The sequence below is a fragment of the Bemisia tabaci genome, chromosome 8 (genome assembly GCF_918797505.1).
Source record: "Bemisia tabaci chromosome 8, PGI_BMITA_v3".
In the NCBI taxonomy this organism is placed as follows: domain Eukaryota; kingdom Metazoa; phylum Arthropoda; class Insecta; order Hemiptera; family Aleyrodidae; genus Bemisia; species Bemisia tabaci.
Genome location: NC_092800.1, coordinates 27,005,214 through 27,023,961, shown reverse-complemented (window position 1 = coordinate 27,023,961; position 18,748 = coordinate 27,005,214). Strand labels below are relative to the sequence as shown.

The window sequence follows — 18,748 nt, the reverse complement described above, 5'->3', positions numbered from 1 at the left end:
AGAGAAACAAGCAAATTTGTAAAATTGTCTTGTTTCTCTTTAAAACAATAAAATCTGAGCGGAAAATTTGAAACATCGCAACGGAGTTATGTGATTTCGCAATTTAGCCATCAACATGAGCTTTAGAAGTCAATGCATCATGTCTGACCAATCTCACCGATTTACTCCCCTGTGCGGCGTGGGCTGCTTTGCTTGGTGGCATAAAATACCTCAAGTTCAAGTTCAGTTACCAACCAAGTGCAGTCGTCAGCTTTTACTGCAGATTATTGCCGGTTGCGGCACTTTAAAAAGTGAGAGAAGATTCTACGCCATTGTCTCTACTCATTCATAGATGAAAGTAAGGACTTTTTGTGGAAGGGACGAGGTGACATGGTCCCTGTGACCACTTCCAATGAAGAAGAGAGCCTCCATGGAATAATTTATTGGGGGCCACTTCGCTTGATATATTCATCTCTGCTTGATTATGGTTTTAATGTAAAAAGACACAAAACTTGATCATAATCAAGCCAAGTAAAAAAAAAAAAAGTGATTACATAGGTAGGTATACTATTTTTAAAAAAAAATACCAATGACATTAATGAATAATGATAAAATAAACAACAGAGAAAGGGTCATTACTAAAAAAGCAAAAAAAAAAAAAAAAACTATTATTCACAATGCCTCTATTCTAGCCGATGAAATTTCTCGTATTTGTCAAAACATCAATATGGTTTGTTGATGACAAAATCGTAATGAATTGACAGAATGAACTGTGCCAATAAAGTAGATTTGAGGTTTATGTCCCACTGATTTGGTTGGAATCGACGGAGATCGATGTGCCGAATATCGCAAGGATGACGTGACGTACCTATCCACTAAATCAGTCTGTGGAAAACCCGCCCTAAAAATGTTGGTACCCTACACCTACAAAAAGAGGTTGCGATGGGCAGAGTTCAAAGTATTTTATATTTTTTTCCTGAAATGGAAAATTTGAAGAAAATAATTTTAAAGGTGAGAAAATTGACCACTCTTGTAAAATCATACAGAGTGACTAATCCCATTTTAACACGTGTTTAGCAAATTAAAACATGCCAGAGCTCCTCTAATAAGTTAATTGCTCAATTTAGAAAACGAGAGAACATACACGTGCTCAGCTCACTTAGTGTATTCCACTCAAAAATAAAATTCATCCATTTATGGTCAAACCATAATTCTATTTGAGATCATCGGAATTGTTTCTAAAACGCTCCGCATTTTTTTTTGGAACGAATATAGAACCGGTTGGCCTAAGGCAATAAAAAGCCTCGGCTTCGATTAATATTTTGACCCATAGGGGATTTATTCCAATGCCGACGGTAGACGCATCCTACTGCGCATGTTAATGCGTGAGATTTAATCAAATGCTGCTCATTTTTTCAGTACCTATGACTAAAAGTGAGATGTGCAAAAAGTGAACTCGAAGCAAGTCCCATAAAATTGAGACAATAATGGTTCGTTAAAAAAAAAGTTAAAAGAGCAAGGGCACACCATTTGCCTTACATTCTTTTTTTTCCAAAAATTTTTCCTCATGTGTGAATTTTCAAGCCAATTTCTAACTTTCTGTCTTGGATGAGATCCAGGGCTCTTTGCGTTCTTTGGCTAATTGAAATCCATTATCTTAATTAGTTTACAATCACGCGACAACTTATATGAACGGATCACGTCCGGTGCCATGCTTGAATTACGTTGAGTCAATCAAGCAAACTTATCTTTTTACCGAAATTTATCTTACTTAAGTAAGTACAGGATCAACTTTTTTGTCAGCGGAGGTATTGGATTGAGTTTGGCGGAAAGAGAGCAAGATTTTCGGAAAATAGGGGGTCTAATTACCATGGAATTTCTTAGTTATACTTCTCCTGGGGAAAATGTTTTGTTTCAAAATTTCAATTTTAATAGACGTAGAAAGCTTGCGAGGTCATTCATTTAATTTACCGAACGGGTCACTGCAAAAACCATCGTTTATTTTTATTACTATTTTTTTTTTTTTCAAATGTTTAATGATTTGGTTTCCCTCTCCTGAATGCTGAATGATCCGGATACACTCAGATAGAGAACCAAGTGTACACTTGTTTCCATCTTAAATGCCCGCACTCAAACACACAAAAATAGAAGAAAGTCCCAATTTTTATATTTTTAGAAACATAAAAAGGAACCGATATTTTCCCACGTCTTTCATAAATTTCTGAAATTTCATGAAATATCTCACGTTACATTTGAAGATTTTATTTTTCATGAAATTTTGCCACCCTGATAAGGTACCCCTTAAGGAGAGAAGAAGATAGGTATACTGCCGTGCTAAGGAAGAACGCCGTATGAAACTTCAGGCGTTGCCATATTTCCGTCAGTAAAAGTCAAATTTACCGGGAAGATTGTGAATATTTTTTTCCAAAATTTTCAGATAATTTTGCTCGCGATATAATCTAAAATATCTGAAAATTTCAAGGGAAAATGTGCATAACTTTCCTCGAAAATACATGTTTTATTCGGAGAAATTTGGCAACTCTCGAATGTTCATGCGGCGTTTTTCCTTAGCACGGCAGTATAAGAAGCTATTATTGATACGCCTTTCAGGAACGGATTCTCTTTTTATGAAAGGCCTTCGGAGTCATCGAACCGACCAGACAGCGCGTCGTTATTTCACGCAGTTAGCGGCCTGAAACGGAGGCTGAACCCGGGCTGGATCGATCAATTTTCAGGGTTGATGAATTTTCGCGGAGCTGTCGCGCGAAAGGGAGCCTCCAAGCTCCTCGAAGCTTTCAGCAAAGCACAGGACGCGGGATCCCCGGTGGCAAGTGACAGAGGGAGTCGTTTTTCATCGTCGGAAGGTCCTCGTCGGAGCGGAAACCGGGACAAGGTCATTCCTTGAACCGTGGGTCCGGCCCACCCCCACTGCCCCCCCTCCCGCCCAGGACTCCCCCAATCAGAGCGCCCGACTTTCCATCGATCCACGCTCCCGCGCCTTCAGCTGTAATTTTTTAGTCGATAGGGGCGGGTGATCAGATCCTCGGGCGAACCCGATTTCCGTGACCTAGGTCGCAGGCCGCACGTTCGTTCCGTATGCGGACGCCGTGGCACTGCAGAAAATTACCCCTCGACGATGCGACGGATTGAGCGAGGACGAAAGGGACGACGCTGGTTGAAAGGAAAAAAAGGAACAAGAGAACGCGGGCTTGACCGTGAGGATCTAGAATGACAGAGTGCCTTCAAAGGAGATGTTGCATGTGTGAGGAATTTGCGATTTGACTATGGATTCGTAAGTGAAAGTTCGCGAGAAACACGATGGTGCCACTGGTTCTCTCTGAAATCATCTTCCAAGCTCAAAAAAAGCTCTCAAGTTGAGGTCAAAATGGAGGAGATATCCCACCCTACCCTGAGAGTCCACGTCTACATCAAGACGAACTCTCCATGCAAAGATAGGGAACAAATACATTAGCAGGGTTGCCGTGTTTTCAGTTTTGGAGTCCCCAATTAAAGTGGCAGCCCTGTCAATGTATTTGCTCCCTATCTCTGCATGGAGAGTTTGTCTTGATGTAGAGGTGGACGCTCAAAACAGCGTGGGATATCCCCTCCATTTTGGCCTCAACTTGAGAGCTTTTTTGAGCTTAGGAGATGATTTCAGAGAAAACCAGTGGCACCATCGTGTTTCTCGCGAACTTTTACACAAGAATCAACAGTCAAATCGCAAATTCCTCACACTTGCAGCATCTCCATTTCTCGTTCATCCTTCAAAGACGTCATCAAGACATAAAGAGTTGCTCTACAAATCGTGTGCAACAAGTCACGATATTAAAGCTGAAGCACGAAAGATACTCACATCCTTCAACCGTATGCAACTATTCGGGCCTGAGGGGATCTTTGTAGTATAAACGAGGAATTGAAGGCGCTTTGCCATTTTGGATCCTCTTAGCGAAGCCGCGCCGCGACGCGCCGCGTTCCGCGGGTGAAGTGGTGAGTACCTAGACTTTCAAAACGCCTTCATTTGCGTGCATATGCAACCCGGGCATCCGTAGAGCCCGAATAGTTGTATCCAAGAGTTAAAGTGATTGTTCGTCGCATTCGACACTGACTAAAGGCGCTTTTCTTGTTTCTCTCGCACCGTAACTTAATTCCAGCGTTGCCTATTGTGCCGATAAGTAATCTTTTACTGATTTCTTGTCAATTGTCAATTTTCCAATTAGATGCTTTGATTGTTCAAATGTATAACAACGTTGTCGTCCTAAAATTCCTAAAGAACGACAAATGTGGCTAAGTTCTTACATGGTTTTTTTTTAGGAAAAATTTGAGTGCGCATCTCATACTTGTACTTTTTTTCGCTAAAAAGTTAGGAGAAAGTCCTATTAGAAATTTGAATCATAACCTACGGCTAATTCAAAGCCCGGTATGCGGCAAGATCCGAAGCTGGTAGAAAATATATCCACCGTTACTGATTGATTCAGCATAATCGATTCAAGAAATTATATTAAACATTTTTTATTTAAAAAGTAGGTAAAATATGAAAATACCACAGATCGACTTTTTCGAGATTGTCCTTTCAAATCGCAAATATATCGACGTTCAAATTCGAAACCACGCATCTCCATTGCGGTGTTTCAAAATTTCCGATCTTATTTTATTTTTCCGAATAAAAACAATGAGCCAACTTCATCACTTGAAATTTGTATACAGAATAATCTTCTTAGAGAGGAAAAATCAAGACAGTTTTAAAGAAATTACGTTGACTAGCTTTTCAAAGAAAAAAAAAAGTACGACAGGAAGTCTGTAACGTCGCAAACGGAGATATGTGGTTTCGCACTTCAGCCATCGATGTATAAATGTACCGAGTGGGCACACCTATCTACTGGTGCGTGGAATTTCAAACGGTGTAAGAAACGAGCGCATGGAGAAATTTACGCAGAAAAGGTTCAATGAAAAGAAAAGTGCAGTGAGCGAAAATTCCGACTTCTCAAAAACGCCAAAAACAACTAAAAATGATAGAGAGCCTTCAGAATTGAATCAGTGAGTTCGAAAACACACCAACTCGGAGAAAGAAAAAATTCTTCAGGAAACGCCTAAAACTGCGCAGCGGGCGAAGAAGTTAGTTTAAGAAAAACCTTTTTGATGCCAAAGAACAAAGTACTTCGGGACTTTGTAAAGCACCAAGTTGAAATCAATACACCATGTTTGATCGCAGAGAATTAAACGTTTAAAAATTTCCGAGTTGGTGTGTTTTCGTTCTCACCGACTTTCAGATGCTGATTTTTCATGATCTGCCCTAAAAAATTTATATTTTTCGACCTGAATATAACGCTTAAATATTTATATAACTTGTTGGCACAAGATATACTGAACCGAAAAAAGAAAACTGCAAAATCGGATGGTCACCCGTTTCCCTAGAAATGGCCAAAAATTGGTATTTCCAATGAAATACTTCGATTTTTCCCTTTTCCCGTCGCTGTTTCGAGCACTTCCGATTGCAATTTCGAAATGTCCTTTTGCGTGCAGATGCTTCTATCCGTAAGTGTTACTAAACCGTAAAAAAGTGAAAATCGAAAAAAAACCCCGAGTTGGTGTGTTTTCGAACTCACTATGATTCAATTACGAAACTCACCTCCTCCTAGTCCACCGAACATGTTGTCGTCTATTAAAATCGGAGATCAAGGAATGTAAACACTGACGAAATCCGCTGACGTCGCGACTATGAGTCACCAAATTCACTTGTTCGCGCAATTTCGCGAGCTGTCCGATCGTAGACTGACAATAAGGCGCAGAATCACCCGTGTTGCTTTGCGTCGAAAAATCATAGCGCCGCCTTGGATATGAACACCAGCGCTCTCTGGTGTTTTCCCCGCGAATCGAAGCGCGAACGCGAAGATCCCTCTGAAAGCTCGTCACAGCCCGCGCTCGTAGACGGGTTCCCTCTTGATGACGTGTCCATGGACTGACCTTGAAGGAACTGCTCGTGTTTTCCGATTGCGCAGTGGGTCGGGAACGTCTGCAATTTTTAATTTTGCTCCTTCTTCATACGTGATGAGCGATGCGAACGATACTGAAATTTTTTTGCGCCCACCGATCTCCATGAGTAATGACATCATTTTGGCACCCCCCCCTCCCCCGGTTTCGCTCTCTTCTCAAGAAATCTACGAGGGTGGAGCCGCCAGTGGCGCGGCGTGCTTTGCGATGTATCGATTGATCTGTCATTTAAACCTATGGAAAAAGATCGATAGACAATAATCGATAATATTCGATAGTGGATTCTTTACCATAGCTTCAAATTGGGAAATATCGATAATCGATCTTTCACGCCTCGCCACTGGCTGGAGCAAGAGCAACTGGGAGCTTGAAGATTGAAAAGTAGAAACCTCCAGCACGCAGCTATGGGCGGAACTAGGAATTTTCTGGGGTGGGGGGGGGGCATAGGAGGATAAAGAACTCGGGTTAAGGGGGGTCTGGGGGACTCCCCCAATTGCAGAGGTGGTCTGAGGTGCCTTCCCCAAAATTTTTTTGAAAATTGGAACGTCTCGAGAGCAATGTCAAGCCAGTCTCAATTTCAAATTAAATGGAATTGAAGACATTTTTCCGACTTGTTTCTAAAAAACTACTCGGCCCCACACTTTTTAGACGCATTTTCAGGCTACCCCCACGCAAATTTTCATTTTCCAAACTTCGTGGATGTTCCGATTTGATTAAATTGTTCTCTTCTTTTCCTCTCATTTCGAAATTTCGCACTAGGGAAATGTAGAATTATATATTTAAAGTCCGGATTTTCTGGGGGATCAAATAACCACATTTACAACTCGAGGATGGGAGGGGGGGGGGGCACAGTTCGCCCCACATGGCGTTCGAAAAATGTTGGATTTTTTCTCATCTTCTTCAACATTTCTCAAAATTTCAATTTCATATATTCCTTTTAAAAAATTATCCGTTTTTTTTTTTTTTTTTTTTTTTTTTTTTTATTCATCCAATTTTTATTTCGAAAATAACATTTCCCTCGACGCTATTCATCGGTTTTTCCGCCACTCTACGCCCCCTACCCTCATTTCAAAATAATGTAACTTGAACCTTCATAATTTCTCTTCTCTTTCTCTCCCCCCCCCCTCCCATTCCTCAGCGTTTTATTTTACGGATTTCGTTACCATAGATAAGTTCATAATTTCCTGCGACCAAAAGGCATTAGATCAGACCAACCAAGGCAGGTGTCCAAGTTTTGATAACACGCTTTCATACGTGTCAATTTTTCTTGGCGCTTCTCATACAAAAATTATGTGAAACGAAAGAGCAGGAGGTTGTTCTGAACTTTTCCTGGACTGACCAATAATAAAACTCGCTCGTGACTTTTAAAAGCGCGGTGTACGCTTTGGTGCTGACCACAGTGGCTCGACCGCCTTCAATTCTGAATATATGCAAAACAAACATCTTTAGAGCATGATTAGTTGTATCACTGCAGGCGTTAGCAGCCTCTGATTCCTAGTTGTTCTTTGTGTCACCAGAGAGCGTCAAGTAACTAAGATAACAGCTGATGACTCACCTTTGTTTACCCATCGTAATCAAACTTGATTCATTTTTTGTGCTGAGTGCAATATCTATTTTTGCTTCGGAGAATCGCAAGTAATTGGTAACGTGTTCAGTTCAAGTTTTTATACCTGATTATCATTCACCAAATAATTTTGTCCGTCTTCCGTAAGTCTTCACATCTCTGAAATTATTCCTGTGTTGGTTATTCTAACAAGTCCATCTATTATCTACCCAGAGCAAGCAGTAAAAACCCTTCATAATTTTTCTGTTCATCTAGCTGATCTAGCTCTTTTATCTCACATCGAAAGCCGCTAAACCTATTCAGCACAATGCATTTTATCAGTAAATATGAATCTGTAGTTAGTTGATCTTGGATTTGATGGAGAATTTTTTTCTGTCAGACATGGAATGACACCTAAATATCTTTGGAATTCCCATTTCCTCCATGTGACATTTCAGTGAGAGCAATGACTCACTCCTTCAGAATGTCTGCCTTTGCATCATAATTCTAGAAATACCCCTGGTGTATTTTAATTTTTAGTTTCTCCATATTTTGCTGTTCCGCCTTGCTCTGTGTTATTGTTTCAGCTAGGATTATTATCTGTTGTCAATCCATTGCAGGTAGGTATTTGAGACTTCATCTCTCAAATCAATTGACTGAATTGGACACCAATATCCTAAAATCTTGTTCTTATTATGTTAAATGTCAGTTCTCTCTGGAATTTGATCATGCTGATAGCGCCTACATTATATGAATCTCAATTACCGATACCATCATTTTGAAATGTACTTACTTACCATTCTTAAAAAAGTACATCTCTTACTGCTCATTACTGAAAATAATTCCTTGATTTATTGATTTTCAGGAATCGTTTCTCACAATGTCTTTGTACCCGTCTTTGGAAGATCTAAAAGTGGATCAGCTAGCCTCGGTAAGAATCGTGATTTTATGATGTATCTTTTTTTGAAGTTCTTAAATCTCAAGAATACGACTAAATTTTTGGTTAGGCTCACTAGATTTGTACTTAGGTACCCAACATTGTAATTTATTCATGTCAACATGGAGTTATTGTTCACGCAATGCCAAAAATTGGTTTTTACGTAAATTGGTTAAATTCACTCAGTCAATCTACGATTTTACCCAGCAAATTTTGCGAAAAACTTTCTGGCATTTGTTTACTATGTGTTTTTTAGCGCTGAATCGGAATCTGAACTTAGCTACCTTCAATTTTTGCCGCTAAGGCCGCCGTCTTAAAAAAACGTTGCCAAATCTAATTTTTTGTCCAAAAATAAAAAATAACTCGTTCCTTTTGCGTCGGACGGCAAAATGAGCTATTTCCAATGTTCAAGGGATCTCGCTACAAACTAATGAAAAAAAAAATTCTTACTTATAACAGTGTCTGTACATATACCAAGAGCAATTTATCAATTTTCGTCTTGTTTAACTTTCTCATTTTCAGGCACAATACGCTGCTGCAGGCTATGGACAGTCGAACAATGCACATTATGGCCAAGTGCATCATGCCTCCGCGCCATCGGCTCCATTGTCCACTGCTCCAATGTATCCCACGCTTGAAACTCAGTCTGCTGGAGAAAATGGTTTACCATACCCTGTTGCTCCTACTTTACCCCCGCCGTACGTATCTGGATCAACTCATCTTTACCCAACTCTTGACGATTACATGGGTCTGGATGTTTCCCCTGAAGCCCTCTCTCAAAATATGCCCAAAGAATCGTTCAATGCTGTCATGACAGCTCCACCTGTAAGTATAGCACCATTCACTGAAAAGTAGTGAACGATAACAGGGTGTCTACCAGTCCGGAAAGTCCGTAAAAAGTATGCATTTTCTAAGGTCAGTCCGTAAGTACCTTAAAAGTACGTAAATCTTGCGAAAGGTCCATAATTTTTCGCATTTTGCGCTGTGCGTTCAGTTCGATCGCCTGATAATTATGCAACCCTCCGTGCATTGGCCGTCTGGCGCATTAGTACAATGTCAGCCCGTAAGAGCTCGGTTGTTGTAGAGGAGCGGAACAAGGCATTTCCCTCGATTTGACGGAAACAGCCGAAAAGGCCACGGGAATATCCGAAGTAAAGCGTGCGGCAGTGCCAAAATCGAAGAATTGCGATACGTCGCAAAAAAGTACTTAAAAAGTACTTAATTTTTCCCAAGGCGAGGTACTGAAATTTTTCCTCAAGTACCTAAAAAGTACTTATTTTATCTTTGTGGACCTCAGTAGACACCCTGGATAATATACGTTCTATGAAAACCTCCCTTTGCATCTTGCATCACTTGGCATAGTGGTTGTAGCGTTGACTCTATGATTAGGAGTCTTGGGGTTTGATTCCTGGCTGGACGATCCAAGTTCTCCAACAATGGTTACCTGGAGCTAGTTGTTGAGTAGGGACTGAAGAGGGATGGGATTTTAAGCGCTGGATACTCCCTTCAGGGGTTCTATGCGGTGAAAAAAAATGTCCATTATTGCTCCAGCTACTGCTGATTGGCACTACTTAAACCTACTGTCATATCATTTAGCTTTTTGGTCTTGGTGTTGCAGTGGTCAAGGCAGTTTGCTGCGAGCACCGAAGCTTCAGGTACCATCCTGAGAAATGACGAATTTTTAAGGACAATTGAAGCATTTTATGCAATAGGGCGTCTGTGCCATGTAACGCCACGACGATTGCCCAACTAAGAATGTACTTTGCTACTAAACTATTTGTGTGGACTAGTTGGATAGATTTAGCTGGAAGCAGCCATACTGCATGTCAAGTTGCCTAAAATTCTCTCGCGTCTTATTTTTTTAACCCAGAACTAAACCATTTAACATCTTTTGAATTGCTGTGAATTTACTCCAGATTACAAAGAGTATTTACAAAAAAAATTTAAGTTGCAGGGTTACGTAGTTTTCTGTTTTAAAAATAAAAATCACTGGGAACATATGAGGCAATGTCTGATGTAGTCAGGCTGCTTTCAGTTAAAACTGTCCATTTTATGACTGTATATAACTTTGAGATGAGATTTTACTCCCTGTAATAATTAAAGATAAGGACATTTTGCCTATCTTTCTTACCTAAAATGGACAAGTATGAAACTGCAGAGGAAGGAATGATAAACAATCAGCCTTACAAACATCAAGTTTCTTCCACACTAAATGACTTTACCTTCAGCAAGTGCTGATCCATTATTTAAATTACGTGTCTCGAGAATGGTTTTGACTCATTGGTAGAGACTACTGTATCAATCATGTATTGTTCTCAAGAAAATTTTAAGGCTATCTTATCTCAGAGATTATTTTTATCTGACAATGAGTGTCGAACTCGCCACTCATCCTTTCCCAGAATATTTTTCTCCTTCTAAAATTAAATTAAAAACTAAATCTTCCTACTCTCTGTCCAATTTTGCAGTGCATGGATTCTTCAAATGCCTTTCAGGTTAATATTCTTGTAACCTGTAACTTATTCTTAAAGTCAGGATTGATGGAGCAATTTTGCATACTTTTTTTGTGTGATGTCATTATGAGAACAGACTCTAAGATTGTAGTCAGAAGTAAAGTGTAATTTGACTACTGCAAAAATGGTGTATCTTTTTCTCATTCAGTTATTGTTAACATTTTTTGTGACATCTGAATGAAATACATATTAATCAATTGTTCCAGAGTGCTGTTGCGACTAAGTCCCCCAACAATATGGTGGCTCCAATCTCAGGTGATTCTGCTGGTCTACAGCGCGCTAAAGTTACTCATGGGATTCGGGAGGTAAACATTCAAAATTTTATTAGTCTTAGTTGCTTATCTATATTAGAATAGCAGTCTGTGACCCTCTTACATAAATTTAAAATAGCCACTCTTGAGTAATTTGTGGGTCAAGGCAGTGATAAGGTTTAAGGCAATGATAGTGTTTGAGGTGATGATAATGTTTGAGGCAATGATATTGTATAAAAATTAACATTGTCAAAGGTATGGATTTTGATGAAAGAAAACTATTCAATTCACGAGAAGAGGGATACATATTGTACTATAAGATATTGAGAACTAAAGTAAATAAATGCTTATCTCCATTGCAACATCCAAAAATCTCCGATTAAATTTAATTTTTTCAAAAGGAACTATAGCATAAAATATTTTCTAAATATTCTGTGGATATTTTTAATGAAGAGACCTCTCAATGAATTCCATGAAGAACTGACGGCAGGTGGCAAATTTTAAAAAAATAAAACGTGAGCGGAGACTGACAATGCCATAACTACAAGTATGTATTTTCAACCAGTCCCATCAATATGTCAATACCGAAGATGCCAATTTCTATTACTCATTATTTGGACTACATTTTGCAATTAGGAGCTATAACTTCTGGTCCGGTTTAAAGACGGTGTATGTACCATCATTTTCCCTATGCACATGAGTGTTTTTTCAGATGAGCCGGAATTTATAGCTCCAAATTGCAAAATGTAGTCCATTTCTCAAGTGAAATGAGTGAAATGGAATAAAATTGAGCTCTTGTTTAAAATTCAATTTCTATACCAGGCACTAACCATAAAAAATGTAAATTCTGCCAGGATGTCACTTATAATCATAGTGGAATGGTGTCTTTTTATTTGTGAAAACTCCTGGGGCAAAGAACATAGTGAGAAAGGGTTTTGAATAACATCAGATAAGTTGGCAGTCGTTTACTTTTGACCTTATGGACATCAACCCTTCTGGGCACGGCAGCAGCCTCAGTCAATTCTTCTCTCTCTTGAGTGCACTCTTTCTCTTTCTGTAGAGGTTGAGATCAAGGCTCTCAGAGCTCAAACCATCAATAAAAACAAAAAGGGTTGAGAGAAAAAGGTAGGCAAGGAAGTAAAAAATAAAACAATTTTATTTCACAATATTATTTCTGAAAGGGATGTCCATTCAAAAAGTGGCAACAGGGAGTCTTTCTGGAAATGAGGGAATGCCTATTGCCTGAAAGGCTGTGAAATGATAGGGGACTGATGGGTTTAGGTGTTGCAGAGCCTGGAGGGCCCGGTGTAAGCGGCTCTTGTGAAAGTATGTATGTGTACAAAAATTATTGAAGTTAGTTTTCCGTATTTATTTCTGTCTGATTTAATTTGTAATAACTATTTGCTTGATTTTTCTTTAGGTGGTCTTGTGCAAAGACGAAAAGGGGAAAGTAGGTATTCGGGTATGTGCAGTCAATAAGGGAGTCTTTGTTTGCCTGGTGGATGCTGGCTCCCCTGCTGCTAGAGTCGGGATCAAATTCGGAGATCAGATTTTGCAGATAAATGGAGAGCTTGTTGCTGGGTACACCATGGAACAAGTCCATGGTCTGTTTAAAAAAGCCCCTGTCAATGGTATCCGAGTGGTGTTAAGAGACAGGTAATGATCTTTATAAATGTGAACGTAGAATCTGGTCAAGTCTTAATCTGTTGCCATGCACCTTTTAGGGAAATCTATATTCCTAATCCATGACAAAATTAGGAGAATTAAGGTCGAAACTGGACAAAAAAAATCCCTTGTTATTATTAGGACAACAAGCCGCCAAAACTGTACGATCTGCAAAATTGGTATCAGGAGATGCAAAATTTGTAGTAGGAAGATACTTTTAAGCAATTCATGGTGCTTTCCTATCAGGAATAAGTGAAATAAAAGCCAGCAACTTACTTGACAAACTGGCTCTGTAAAGCTACTTTTGTTTTCACAAAGTGTTCGACAAATAGTTTCTAATACTAAATTAATACTACGAATGAATGGCACAGGGGTGCAGAAACTTCCAAGGGTTCCCCCAAAATAAATTTAGGTTCCCCCATTTTAAGTTTTTGCAGAATTTCGCCCGACTTATGAAGTAACTCGGTCAACGGTTGGGCTCCCTCAAAATAGCGCTGTCAACAGTTTGGCTCCCCCAAAAACAGCGCCGCGCTTGACAATTAAGTTCCCTCAAAGTAGCGCACTCAACAGTCAAGTTCCATCTATACCCTAAAAAAAAAGACAAAGAAAACGAAACTCCCAAGGTTCCCCCAATTTTTTCGTCCTCACATGGGTTCCCCCATTTCACGCGAACGGCCGGTCGCGTGGTTGGGAATTTTCTGTACCCCTGAAATGGCAGAAGTGCGAACTCACCGATCTCCGTTTGCGACGTTGCAGAATTCCTGTCATATTTTTATTTTTTCTTTGGGAAACTTTTCAACGCATTTTCTTGAAATTTTCCTTGATTTTTCTTCTCTGTAAGCAGAATATTCTTTACGAATTTCAAGCTATAAAGTTGGCTTTTTCCTATTAGGAAAAATGAAACAGGATCAGAAATTTAGAAACACTGCAATGGACATTCGTGGTTTTGCTCTTTGGCTATTGATATACACTAAGTGCTTCAGGGCCTCTATCACAAGACTCTCACACAAAATCTCATGTTGACTCTTCCTCTTTCAATGATTATTTTTCTTTGATTTTAGGCCATTTGAACGAACTGTAACTCTGCACAAAGACAGCACAGGCCACCTTGGATTCCAGTTTAAGAATGGTGAAATCATTGGACTAGTCATCGACTCGTCTGCAGCCCGCAATGGACTTTTGACTGAACATCATTTGCTAGAGGTATAGCTTATTCTCATGATCTCACAAGTCAACTGGTTGAAAAGCCTTTTCTTAGGGTGATCTATAAAAAAAGCCATACATTTAATAAATCAATTAATATGAAGAATGAAGTATTTCCTCATTTTATATTAATTACAAAGCCCCATTTTAGTGGCATGTCTTTTCCTTTTTGCATTATTTCTGTCGCATCTAAATCGAGGCCAGGTGAATTCCTAGACCAAATAACATAATCTCATTAAAACTATGTACAATTTTACTATTCTTTTGATAATTCCCAAAGTTTAAAGGGGCAGCACACAACAAAAGCTGATAAACTTCTCCCTTGCTTTACAGTCATCTAAGTACGAATTCGTCAATTTTTTTTAAACTTGCTAGGGAGGTGAGGGTTTGAGGATGCTTTTTATTATTTCTACCATACTGCATAAATATTTTGGAAATTCAGTATCATTAACTCGAAGCCCCAAGGTATAAAATGGCACACCTCCCGAAAGTTTAAAAGCAATTCTGAGATCACAGTTTTTTAGCAAAGAATTTCTGATGCACAGTTTTTTGCCCTTGTGAATAGGACAAAAGGCCATGTATGATTGGCAAAAAGATTGTAAAACTGTAGAAATGCGTATCTCTTCTTACAGCATTGTAGACTTTCTGTCATTCTTTATTTTTTAAATGGAAAACTACTCAAAATCATTCCTTGTTAACCCCGGTGATTTTTTTTCTCCATGTGAAGAATATTCTGTAAAAATCCTGGGTATGAGGTTGGTATGGCCTCCTTCTGAAGAATATAATAGGAATGTAGATTTGCAACACTGCAACTGAGATACACATGTTTCCTGTTTCATCGTTGATGTATGCATATGGTCAGTAGAGAATAAGGCCTTTAATTTTCATTTATAACCACTTCGCAAAAATTATTTATTCTATTGATGGGAAAAATATTGAGAGATATCCCAGCGGGAAAGAAACAATTCCTGATAACTTTGGACTGCAGCTTCATACCAGATTTGGTGGCCATTTTGAAAATAACCTTCTAACATATTGTAAGTTGTGCTGGCCTCAAAACGACACTTCATACTCTTTATTTATGCTAAGAATTGAAAGCTCTCTACCTGAGTATAATAAGCTATAAAACTCAGTCGAGCATTGTCATCACCACAGAAATTTTTTTCGACAAAAATTAAAAGGTGTAAATTTTCGCTCCGTGACGTATTTTACTATCATCTATCTTTCCGTCTCATTTATTTATTTTCTTTCTATTTTATTTTTCAGGTCGATGGTCAGAATGTTGTTGGAATGAAAGACAAAGAAATATCATCAATAATTGAAAAAGCATCAAATGTCGTGACCGTCACAATCATTCCATCTTATGTTTACAACCACATCGTCAAAAAGATGGCCCCTTCACTTTTGAAGACCAAGATGGATCATTCTGTCGCTAGTTTTTAAGTTTGCTGCAGCAGAAGAACTGACAATTTTAATCTCATTTTAATGCAGTAACAAACTACAGATTTTTTTTTAATAATGCAAGCATTTTTTAGACTGAGCTTGAACGATGTTTTTAATGAGGACAAACAAAAGTTTGTTATTATTATTCAAAAGTAAAATCGAAAGTAAAGTTTCCTCGAGTCAGTAATATTGATGAACTTTATCGGCACATTGACTTCATCGTTAAAATCTTCTATGAATATCACACTATGGCGAAGAAAGTTTGTTTTGCTGGGACTTTTTTTTAATATCTCATGATTTTAAGTTTATCTAGCACAATCGACACCCTACTATCTTTTCTGGGTACTCCTGTTTCACTCATTTTCAAAATTTTTAAAATCAAATCAGCCCATGCAAAAACGTTTCCTATTGTAAACTCAAATACCTTCTTTCTCGTCATACTTTATCGATTACCTATGTTGGTAACCTCAGAAACATCTTGGAATTACTCATAAGGCTCTTTGGTATAATGAGATACTGGCGAATATTTTGTTACAATCACCAGAAACTCGATCGTGAATTCTGGAGCATGGTATCGAGCATGGAACTTCTAGGGAAAGCCTTATCCATTCGGCACCTATGCTCAGTGTGCTTTGATAAGTGTATGTATTCATTCAATTTATCTTCTTTGCTTTGGAGATACCTTACTTTTCCAGGTATTTTCCGATGGCTCCTGTAGTCATTGGAAAATTACAACACGTTTAGCTTGGGAAACATGTAACCCTATTGGCGTCCGGCAAATTTTCTGTCGCTTTTTATTTTTGAAATGGATAACTAATTAACGCTATTTCACTAAAACTTCCATGATTTTTCCTCTTTAGAGAATATATTCTGTAAAAATTTATTTAATTAGTGCTCCTCTAAAAGAGTAAAGCAAGAACTGATAATTTGACTCGCTGCAGATGAAATATGTTTTCCAGACTTGTATTTTTAAAAAGCCAAACATTTGTATTAAAAGCTCGAGCTTTTTATCTTGAAACGTCTGTTAATGGTCATAACTGTATTTTAAGGAAAAATTACGTGGCCTGTCATCTAACTATGTTAGATAGTTCTGCTGTATTTCCTCAGTTTCTTGAGATTGCCAATCATGAGTCAAATCTAGGATCCCGTTTGAGTACTAGAATGTTTTTCCATTTGCATTCCAAAAAATGTCTTCAAGAACTTCAATTGCTCAAATGATAAGCGCGTGTTCAAGTCAGCTTGAGCTTGGCCTAAGAGTTAAGTTGATTTAACTCAATTAATGGGCATTGTATTCCACTTAGTCAAACTTAGAGCACCTAAATGTGAAAACATTTTTGAAAAATCACTCATTTTAATGCCCTTGATTTACACCTAAGATTACTTAATTACTTTGAGTACTTTAGAAGACTTTTCATATTTTTGCTGCCATTTTTTTGTCAACAAGTTAAACTTGTTCACTGCTGTAGGGTACTATTGGATTAAATATTGCGTGGCAAGCATCTTTTGTAAAATATTATGAGACTTTAAGGATTCCTCTAGAAAGTAATAACACCTTCATTCATTTTCTGCGCACCTTCAGTCATGAGTGACCCCTGCACATTCCTAGAGGCCAAAATAGAATTAAGAGGTTTTAATATGTAGCAAAATTGAACTTTCAATGAAAATTTCCTTTGGAGGCTGCCTGTAACCTTATCGGCAGTGAACGTGTTGAACTGTTGAATGTTTTTGACCTAAGCTTGAAGCATACGTATTACGTATGATTGTGTTTTTTTTCCTGTAGTAATTAGCACAATCCTCTCCTTAGTGTCTCCTATTTTGAATTAGGTTAATGAAATGGACTCAATCTCTTAAGATGATATAATCTGCCTCCCTCTGCTAAGTGAAACATTATATTATTTTGCTGTAAATTAATATTTAATTCAATTGTTCGAGTTAAATCTCTTCATTTCTAGCTAGATAATACTTTTTATTTATTACTTTACTCTCGTTACTGAAGCTGGAGGAAAGGACTTCATTAGGAATACCAAGAAATTATAGGCTGGCTCAAGGCGAAGATACACATGGCGATTAATCGCTGCGAGTATCTAGGCCTTTAGTATTAGTATTATTTGATGTGATGTTCCTTACATGGAAGAAAGCCTGAGTCTGATAGGCTTTTAAATCTAACTTTCTGTGTAGCAGTGTCCAGGAAAGGAGGACTGAAAAAAGAATATGTACACCTTCAAATCTGAGTTTTTAAATGGAAGTGTAGAGCTGTTGCTGTCTATGTGGTCTTATCTTTCCGGTCTGGGGGAATCACAAGCTCTCCTCAATTGCCTACTAGGTGTTGCAAAACTTCCATTGGGTAGTGGGCGTGCAAATGCCAAAAATTCACTGTTCAGCCCTGCTTTTTTCCAGATTGGCATGTAGAAAGTTCGATCTTAAAAGTTCATCTTCTTCAGAAGGCCATACAGAATATAATATGAAATAATGTAGTCTTTTTGTCAATTTAGTGCTGATTTCAGAGAATACAAATACAAGACATACGTTCTAATTTGTTGCCTTCTTGGTACATTTAAGTGCATAATATCCTCCAGTCAGCTTTTCATTCTCATTAGTTCTTTTATGTTTACCATTAATGTTTCTTTTGATTTTAATTTTTCATGTTTAGTTAGGTTAGTCTTAAAGGCATTTAAACTTGTTCTGTGGTTCATCACTTTCTTAAGATATTTAAGCATTCCATTCACATACTTCCAAAACATGGTACCGAATTCGTTTCAAGTTGAACATCTGAAGAACAATAATTTGGAGCACTAATTACCAATTTGCAGAGAAGTTGCTGCCATTAATTTACTTCCTCATACATTTAATTTATTTATAATTAGACTTTTGAGTATTAATGATTTAAGAATAAATTGTTTGCAATTTTTTCCGGCATTTCATTTTGTTCGCTGTGATTCCTAGCCACTGATCTAGTAACTGAATTGGTCCTTTAATTTTCCTCTAAAGTTTCCATTTTTCCTTTTGAAATCTTCACATATGTACTATTGACCAAAGATTTCTAAATTGTATCCCTCCTAAATTTTCATCTAAATTTTATTTAAAGTTGTATTTCTATATCTTGCTACTTATGTATGCTTAAACATGTGATTTTGTATTCAGTTTCTAAATGTTTGTATGTAGTTTATCTATTCTTAGAATTTATATTTATTTTATTATGATTACACCATTTGCTCTAAGCAAAGAAAAT

General features: G+C 38.0%; 1 protein-coding gene across 2 annotated transcripts; it reads left to right on the top strand.

Moving 5' to 3' along the window:
- The first annotated feature begins 7,517 nt into the window (after positions 1-7,517).
- LOC109033925 (syntenin-1) lies at positions 7,518-18,747 on the top strand. 2 transcript variants are annotated; one of them, XM_019046777.2, is made up of 7 exons: positions 7,518-7,674; positions 8,376-8,441; positions 8,970-9,272; positions 11,164-11,262; positions 12,629-12,864; positions 13,935-14,076; positions 15,343-18,747. In XM_019046777.2, the coding sequence occupies exons 2-7, from the start codon at positions 8,391-8,393 to the stop codon at positions 15,517-15,519; spliced, it is 1,008 nt and encodes a 335-aa protein (XP_018902322.2). In that variant the 5' UTR covers positions 7,518-7,674; positions 8,376-8,390; the 3' UTR covers positions 15,520-18,747. The 2 variants fall into 2 exon arrangements, with proteins under 2 accessions (XP_018902322.2, XP_018902323.2); XM_019046778.2 differs by lacking the exon at positions 7,518-7,674 and adding an exon at positions 7,887-8,130.
- Position 18,748: the final 1 nt, after the last annotated feature.